Source organism: Taurulus bubalis, assembly GCF_910589615.1.
Source record: "Taurulus bubalis genome assembly, chromosome: 2".
NCBI lineage: Eukaryota > Metazoa > Chordata > Actinopteri > Perciformes > Cottidae > Taurulus > Taurulus bubalis.
This window is the reverse complement of record NC_136590.1, coordinates 29,364,459-29,374,147: the sequence shown is the minus strand read 5'-3', so window position 1 is coordinate 29,374,147 and position 9,689 is coordinate 29,364,459. Positions and strand designations below refer to the sequence as shown.

Genomic DNA, 9,689 nt, shown 5'->3' with positions numbered 1-9,689 from the left:
ATATAGTATATAATGCAGACCCTAACAGAATTGATCAGTGCCCCTTTTTTTTTTTTTTTTAACAATAGTCAATATACATAGATGACAAACAACTAACATAATGTATGTATGAGGATCATGTGAAATTGATTTTGTTCTTGGATACCTTTGAGATCCGTAATTCCAGAGTGTATTATTTAGTTTTTATCTGTTTGACAAAAAAACATATCAATAGAAAATATCTACATGTGCGGTTCACATATTATGTCTCATTTGTGGGTCCCAAAGTGTAATACAAGTCCATGTCAAAGCAGGCAAGGGACTGAGATCAGATGAAACAGTGCTTGAATTAGTCCCAATTCTGAAAACATATCCAACATGCACACCACTGAGTATAAACTGAATCCCCCAAATGCTTTTACAGCTCTGCATTTATAGTAGAGTGCACACAAACATAATAAACACATCATAAACAAGTTTTTTACCAACATGGAAATAATAAAATGCAATAGAGTATGTTTGTTTTTTGCGCACTGTTATCCAAACACAAGACATGCTTGGTTATTTACAAACCCAGCATGATGAAGTCAGATTCAGTTGGAATCAGAAATGTCTTTGTGTTAGCCATGATTCGTATTTATTGGTCTAGTCTACATTCAAACAATTGTCCTGATGCTTTTGAATCAGTACCATACAAAGAAACATACCAACAAAAAAAAAAAGTTTGAGGAAATATTGTGTCGTCAACTTTTGCTGCATAGCATTAAGGAAACACACACTTTGAGCATATGTTATTTTTCAGGCAGTAAAAGTGGATTCACAAATGATATTATAATTTGATATTCTCTATTGCATGTGTGTCAGTTTGGCACTTTATAAGATGTAATCACTCTTTTACACTTTAAACTACAGAACACTGATGATGACCATTCTCTACATCACTATTGACACAGCTGCATCCCTAAAGATGTCAGAGTTAGAGGATGTGCACACTGAAGACAGACTACAAAGTGGCAGCGTCGGGACACAACAGGGCCACCATTAAATACAAAAGGGAAAGAACTTAAGGAAATATGAGATAATCTGGTAAATGCATATGATAATATCACTGATGCTTTATTAAAGATGGCAAATACTAAGACCAATGGAAACCTTTGCGGAGGTGGAAAAAGTGGATATAATCAATAGTCACATAGACAAGCAAATGTTCTTCTTCTGGTCGCTTGGGAACTGCATTTTGTGTTCCCCTCCTGAAAATAGTCTTCTACTCAGAAGCTGCAAAAAAAGGTAATGTTGCAACTCACTAATTCAACAGATTTAACAGTTTGACAGGCTTTTGTGAGAGTAGTGAACATCGATACAACATATAAAACACAAGATAAATAAGCTCAAGCTCCATTGACACATACAAAAAAAAAGGATCTTTGATATAAATGACAGCATTCCGTGTTTCTTTTCAGGGGCTATATGAACATAAAATATATATTTTTTTCAAGAAAATAAATAAATAAACACCATTAATGAATAAATAAATAAATACCCCAGTACCCCAAAGTATTTTACATGGTCGGTTCAGCATAATACAATAAGCCTAATATACTGTTTGATGATATACTGTAACAATGCTGAAATTACAAAATATATACCCTTTTTCAAAATCCCAAGGGTTGGACGAGTGTTTTCTTCCTTAATTTATGTACATAAACAATGTGATATACACCCACTCCTTTTGAGTTTACAAATTATACTGAAGCACTGTCTCCTTTTGTTGCATACTGGTGTCTATCAAAATTGTAATCTGTAAGCAGTTTTAGTTCATGTGCGTTACATGTTATCATACACAACATTTACAATTCAGATGCTTTCGCTGTGTGCTCCACTCTCTTCACATTATGCATTCAAGCTAATTGTATGGGGAAAATGGCCAAATAAATACAAAAATAATGAAATTCTTTCTAGCCAGTGAATTAATTTCCTCACTATGTAATCAATTACATTCTCAAAGTGTTTCTCCTAAAAGGAGGTGCTTGATAATAAAGTTTACACATCTAGTCTCAACTTAAGAAGATGCTTTTTTCCCCTTCGTATTACGCTCTTCAGTTTATTTGATATCAATTAATTTTTTTTTGTTTTTTTGTTGTTGCTCAACTTTGAAGAATGACACATCGAATGAATCCAGTCCCACTGCAGGGATTTCAGAATACCCAACAGCTGTCTGTTTTGACATTCATATTAAAGTGTCGAGAAGTTTGAATTTATCTTTGAAACTCACTCACTTACACTGTTGCGGCTTTCACTCTGGTAAGGAGCAAACAATGTTTTTTTTTAAAGAAAACATTACTTGTTTAGGACAGTTTCTCTTGTAGAAGCTTGCGCAACTAAAATACAACTGCAGTGTGTCATTATGTAAATGCACTCTTTTACTAGAAATGGAGGGGAGGACAATAGGTCAGTGTTGTCTATACTTTAAGCTAATAGCTCTGAGGGAAAAATATTATAATATTATATAATATAATATGGCCTGAACTTCTGGGCTGATCCTTTTACCTGTATGAACAGATGATTCCTCAACTGAAACGGATAAACCGGGCACATTTTTACCATTTCATTTTCCAATTTTCCTAGAAAATAGTTTAATTAAATATTAGATGTTAATCAACAGTGCTAATTTTTTTTTTCATAGGCAACAACAGAAGACCATAAAAGATGTTGATTTTTGGCCTTAAATGTGCATGCAATAAATGTAAACCACTATGTAATAGTAAAATATATACAGTGTCTATACAGTTGAGCAATTTCCATAAACAGCATTGTCTCTCAGTCTCTGACCACACATGAAAAATGCAATGTTTAATTGTGCCAATACTTAAGCTAATTAAATGAAAAATAAATTAGCATCACAGTCAAACATAGCTCTATTAAAGTGCTTCAGATTTTTTTTTTATTTTGTAGTGAAAAACAAAAGTGAAAAGGAATGATAAGACTTTTCTTAAGAATTTAAGATTTTTTTTTTTCAGGCGCTTGAAGTGATATGAATTGCCTTTCATATTAATTGTTTTCTATGGAAGGGATGCATTTGTCTTAAAATAAAGCAATTAGTAGAAGTTCCATTGTGAAGAAATGGAGAGGAAATTCCAAATAAAAAGTCCAAAATCATAATCATAAAAATGAGAAAGAAAACAATTTATAAATCCTCCGAATTGCTTCCACAATCAATCATTTCACAACACATCTACAAACCTCCTCATACCAGATAAATGTAATGCTACAACATTTGCAATGTCTTTTAAAGTTCTAAAATAAAATAACTAAAATGTCAAGAGATTCAAACTAAGGGAAATGCTGTAAATCCAATCAGTGGGTATTTCAGTGGGTCCCCTCCTTCACAATGTCCTTTGCTGGCACGGAGCATATGTAGAATGTAATGAGCTATATGATAAGGCTGGAAACACACCCAGGCCTAGAGATAGAGATAGGAGACCCAGTAGACCAGGTTGAAGAGACCAAATGCAGTGGGGAAGAAGATGCGTGCATATGAGTCTATTTTGGCGACACGAATGTGCAACCTGCCGTGTCGCCAGGCTCCGGAGCGGCAGTCTTCGAAACAGCAGAAGAAGCTGGTGCAGTCCTTCCCATCCAGACACTCGTAACCATACTCTTCGTCTCGCTCCTGCATGTGCGTGGCGTTGTTCATCTGAATGGCTGTGGCCGAGCGTGGACGGATGTCTACCGTGGGTGTCTGCTTTTAACAGGACAAAAATGACACAGTTAGCCATCAGAGCCCCAGATTGCGGTAATTGAGCACTCTCTGACATAACAAGGGACCTAATTTGAGCTGCCATTTGCTGTCTCTCGCTTCAATCTCTGTCATTAGTCAGCAAAATGTAATTTGCACCCTCAATTTGCCAATGGACCCTTTCAATGTCAGAAAATACAAATTGAGCCATAACTACCACCTGTAGTTGTAATTAGTGAGGCATATAGTGGTAAAGGGTCAGTCGTCCACCGTGGAACCAATGATGCAAATTACACCTTTGGGCTGGCAGCTGAAGCAGCCATGCTATTTTTAGTACATATTGCTTTACTTAGCAGCTATACTGAATACAGCTGGGGCTGGACAATGCCCCTGCATTTCTAATTATTTTGTATTATGCTATTGCGCAACATTTTAAAAGGTCAATACAAAATTCAGAGCATATCTATTTCCTATGCATGGTTCTCAACAAACATGGCAATGGCTGAGTCAGCGGCTTGCAGCTAATGGTGGTAAGAGCACTAAAAGTGCTAACAACATCAACAGCGCTGACGGAGCCAACACTGTTAACCTGGGGGAGAACCAGAGGTCGGGCGCTACGCTTCCATGACGGCGTTGTATGAGTAGATCGTAGAGTGACGACGTCCAGTGGGGCACGCTCACATGCACTAACATGCACTAAAAGGCACGGGCAGCCACACTGCTGTGTAAACAGAGTACAGAGTAGACCGGAATGCAAGACACACAGAAGAGTACAACTTCTTTCTTTGCTCAGGTAGACATTACTATAACTTTAGATACGAATAGTTGTTTGATGCTATATTAATGTTCTGAATATCGTATAGAGAACCTTTAAAAAAGCAGTGAAGACGCTGTAGTAAAAAGATGACTGTGAGTCACATGTTCCAAGCACTTCTTTGAAATGCTTTGCATGCCCTGTGACTCAACAAAATGTCATAATTTGGACCTGTGTGGATGTTGTAAGCATTTTTTATGAAATGCGTTCATAAGATAGGTAGTAACTGGCTTATGATACATCATTAAATAAGCTTAGCTTAGGGAGGAGCATGTGTTGGCAGATGTGCCGTACACAGCTCAATATTTATTCAGCCCACTCTTTCTGTCACTAAATGGGTTGAAACAAACCTCCTTTTCAAATTGTGCTCACCACTGGAGGGCATATGCCTTTTATTTGTGAAGATTCCTAAAATAGGACATCAGTGAGTCTGTGGCCCTGTCATTCTAAAGGGAGACAATTAGTATTCAAACAGACTGCTTTCATCAGCTTTTATCTTGAAATACCATGCCACCTTTGCACAAATTGGAATTCTGGCTGTTTGGCAGATTCAATGCCCTCCCTTCCCCACCCCTTTGGCAGAGGTTCCTTGACCTTGCTGATAAACTAGGGTGTCAAATTCATCATTTAAAAATGACACAGTGAGTTGAACAAAGTTCAACTTCTAAGAATTTCACATCACCACTTTCCCTAAAAAAAGCTGTCATTTTGTTCTTTATGTATTTTCTTTATAACATTTGTCTATAAATGAGTGTACTCACACTCCAACTAGGTTTTACAGCATGTATTTATTCTCCGTGTTAATCAGTTATTTTTCATAAATTGCAACACAGATCACAAAACAGTAAATACTCTTTCTCCGTGAATGTTTTGGCCGCATTTTAATGTATCTATAATAACCATGCTTGCTAAAAAAAAAAAACTTGGTTATTGCTGTTTTAGTTTAAAAATAAAATGATCTGTTAGCATGCATTATCAAACATGCTTAAAATACTTAAACTTGATTGAACTATTCATTCCCTACAACTTCTCATCTTGCCCAGCACTAGTGCACAAACCTGTGGTCCCTTTGAAAACGATATATAACCACAAACAAAACAACATACGGGTTAGTTTCACCATTTTTGTCCTCATTAATGGACAACATGTTGAGGGTATGAGGCGATTAGCAGAACAGGTTATGACTCAGTTCTCAAAGGGGATTGGTTGCACTGGAGGATGCGCATTGGAAGCTCAAGCAGAAGGAGCTTTAACAGCATCCTGCCACATGACCTGGTCACACTAGGGTGTGCTGTATTGGTGTTAGCAAAACAATTATTAAAAACGACGACAAAGAAACAACACAGTGGCATTGGCAACTTTAACTGGCTGAAAGTAGACAACCTCTCAAAGAAGACAAAAAGAAACAGTCAGCATCATTGCTGGAGGATTCCTTGGTTATCTGACTTTAATTGAATATTTGATGGTAGTGTTAAAATAAAAGTGGATTCTTCAGCAGTACATTTAGACCCATGTGTAGGCTCAAAATTAAATTGATCTAACCGTAAAATTATTCCTCATAATAAAATATTGATGCGAACCAATATGTGGAAAAGGAGATTATCTTGTCTTGACTTGTGTGTAAAAGCTTAAATTTTGATCTTTGCTGTCTCCCACCCAGTCCGGATGCTTTTGAATGGACCTCCATCTCTAATTAGACTCATTAGCAGTGCCGGGGTTGTCTGTTTCAGTCTGTTAAGGCTCTGCTGACCAGGAAGCATCAGGTTGAGAAGGCCAGCAAACACACAGGTAGATTTACTAGCAGGAGAAGGAAAGGAACAGGAAGCTATTGCGCGGCTGCTAGTTCACTGTGGTTACTACAACGACAACAACAACAACAACAAAGAGTGAAACAGGACAGAGGGAGCCAGAATGAGTCCACGCTGGGTCTGGACTATTACATTCCTCTGGACATGGGATGTGTGGGATGCTTATTGAAAAAATAAAGTAAACTCCATGAGTACGTCTGGCTGGCTGCCCTCCGCACTGTGCACTGCAGAGCTCCCCTTTTTAATATTATCTCTGATATCTATTTATGAACTGATGAGGAGCACAGTAAGAATGCAGGTAGGTACAGAGGGAATAAAGAGAGGCATATCTGCTGTAGAACAGACAGAAAAGCAGTGAGGTGCTGGGGGCTCAAAGAGCCAAAATGCAGCAGACGCATGCAGTCAGACACAGGCAATATACCTTTGAGGAAAAGAGCCGGAGGAGCTTTTGTCCAGACAGGAAACAAAGAATATGTGGAATTGAAAGAGAGTAACAAACAAAAACAAAGAACACATGTAAACAGAGAACAAAAAACATCAGTACAAAGAAAAGTAAACACAAGATAATGTGTGAAATTTACAATCACTTTGCTTTCAAAATGGAAAGAGAAGACCTATACTGTCGAGAGACACACATGTTGCGAACAGACAGAGAGGGAGATGCATGGTGGGATACATGTATTTCACAGGATTCTTATGCCAGCATCACTTTATCTAATCTAGAAGAAACTAAATACACTGAGAGGAGGACATACGATGTTGAAAATCCCTCTGCGTTTTAAGAAGAAGATCACAAGGAACCAAGTAGTAAGATCAACTTTTGAAGTTCTTTATTTATATGTCCTTGATTCCCTATTCTTTCCATGCTTTTAACAATTGATGAATATAAATGGATTTCAGTCAAAGACCTCATTTTCTTGCATACTTTCTCCTTCCTGTATCTTGGCAAGTCATGCAGAGAACCTAGAAAAGCCCCTCTGAGATGGCAAACTGGCATGACACCTTCCACTTCATTAGTCATTCATTCGTCCACGAGACAGTTAGAAACCTTCGTTACAGAGGCTGAAACTAGAGCGCCTCCCTTTCCCAAAGTTCCACTTCAACACGCCTGTTCCCCTAAGCACAGTACACTTACTGCAGAGGTTTAAGATTTAATGTATATAATCAAGTCTTATCCCATCCGCCCCAAAAAACTACATGACTAAAAAGGATGGATTTCAGTTAAAAAAAAAAAAATTCCACTAAGAAGAAGCCTTAAAGTTGTTAAATCTTAATTTCTATTCTGTCTGATTAAGGGCTAGTCTTGTTGAGGGAAAATGTTCTCGGCTCCATGAGTGCTCACATACATGGTGAGAAATCGTGGCACCTTCGAACCAAGCTGCAACGACCTCTTAAAGGAATTAAGTCTCACATCACATGACTTCAATTCCCCTGTCATGTGACATGGGTCTAAATTACAACTGTAACAGATATGCAGCGGATTAGGAGAAGGTTTGAGCTGCACGCCTCGCTCATTGAGTAATTTGTGTGGTGACCGCTGGGAAGAGGCTCCCTTGGGAAAGCAGTGTTTAGCTTGTTTTTCTTCCAAGGCTTAATCCCTGTCGTGTAATACTGTGGGGGAGGGACAGTGAGAGTCAGGATAAATTGACCTTTCACCTCAATAACAGAACACTGTAAACAGTGTGAAGATATTCCACAAAGATATAGTATATAAATAAAAAGTATGTTAGTAGCTAAAAACAAAAACAAAATATAACTTAAATTAGTTTTAGCTCACCGGGTTTTTCTTCTTCTTGTCCTTTTTGGCGCTTGGCTTCCTGTTGCTGACAAAGTAGTGCAGCGTGCCGTACTCTATAAGTGCGGCGAAGACGAAGATGAAGCACACTGACACAAACAAGTCCATGGCAGTCACATAGGAAACTTTTGGAAGGGATTTCCTGGCAATAGTACTCAGCGTGGTCATGGTCAGCACAGTGGTGATGCCTGGCAATGAGATCGGAGGGAACACAGAAAATTAGACCTGCTCTCAATCAAAACAAAATAGAAATGTGTCACTTCAATTATACTGTAGTTTTTTGCTGCCACTTAGAGTTCAATGATATGCATAATTGTTACACTCCTTTTTCATCTAAAAATGCTCTACTATTTTGTTATTTGTAAAACAGTATTTCCCAACACCAATTTTTTTTTAATTATTGTTTCTTATTTGTTGCCGTACTCTATAATATTTTTAAAAAGGCAACACAATGCAAGTTATAATATGAATACAATCACTTTGCTGTACTTAATGTGCTCATAAATGTGTCATGAAGTTGAACTTGATCTGGATGATGCTCCTAGTTTCATTCAGACATGTATTCAGGTGCATAAAGAATAGTTAATAAGTTAGTATTGTATTTGTCACTAAAAGGATAATCTCCGCAAAATAGTTTCACAGTTGGAGAGAATCTGGAGTGGAGGTTTTTAATAATTTTGCAGTGCATTGAAAGACTCAATACATATAGCGAAAGGCTGAGTATGATGTAAATCTCCAATTTAGAAACGCACGTGCCAAAGGAGAGAAAAAGAAAAAAGCTTAAAAAAAAAGCTTCCATATGAGGAAGGTGAGATATTTATTTTCTTGTATTTTCTTTGCAAATATAATGCTGGAGGTTTATTTTGTTCAACAATAACAAACTGTGACCTAGTAGCAATGATCTTTCGAAAAATAATTTATACATACGTACATATATATGAATGAGGATTAGTGTTTGTTGTTTAATAGCAAGCTCTTGCAGATAGACGCCCATAAGGACGGAGTGAGCAGCTGTTTTATTGTCCCCTTGATCCACATACTTTACTGTTTTGTGGTTTAGCTGCTATTGGCCATCACAGTGACTGACGTACAACATTCCTTTATCCACCATCTGATAACCCTCTCCCCCTTTTCGCGTTCTGTCGGTCTCTAATGATTACATAGTGTGGATGGAGGCGGGGTGATGACACATGACGAGGAAATGCGTTTATCAGTACACCGATATAACATTATTACCAATAGCAGCAATACGACCACGATATACTAACAAACAACTACTGCCTTGTATAAAGACGTCATTCTAAGTCAAGAATAACATTGCAGTATTGCAAGTAAATTGATTTATTTCTGGATGGTATTGAAGGATTAGGAATGATGTCATCTGCAATAATCCGCCTCTTAACCACCTAGCTTCCTGTACCTTCTGCATCATATTTCAACGGAAATTAAAATATTTGACTCTTGGTACAATTTTAGCAGGGAATTAAAAATGTTATTATTTAGACTGCAAATCACGGCTGGAGCTGCATAAGCAGGAGAAAAACAAAACAACCTATT

The 9,689-nt window shown here is 37.5% G+C and overlaps 1 protein-coding gene across 1 annotated transcript in view; it reads right to left on the bottom strand.

The window, feature by feature from the left end:
- Nucleotides 1–3,439: 3,439 nt before the first annotated feature.
- Nucleotides 3,440–9,689, bottom strand: part of gabrg2 (gamma-aminobutyric acid type A receptor subunit gamma2) — a gene marked incomplete at its 3' end in the record, with an annotated part of 50,527 nt that continues 44,277 nt past the window's right edge. Inside the window, exons 8-10 of the mRNA XM_079235894.1 lie at nucleotides 8,115–8,320; nucleotides 6,759–6,782; nucleotides 3,440–3,718 (exon numbers count right to left, since the gene is read on the bottom strand). Coding sequence (XP_079092020.1) covers nucleotides 3,440–3,718; nucleotides 6,759–6,782; nucleotides 8,115–8,320 — 509 coding nt within the window. The remainder of the gene's footprint in view (nucleotides 3,719–6,758; nucleotides 6,783–8,114; nucleotides 8,321–9,689) is intronic.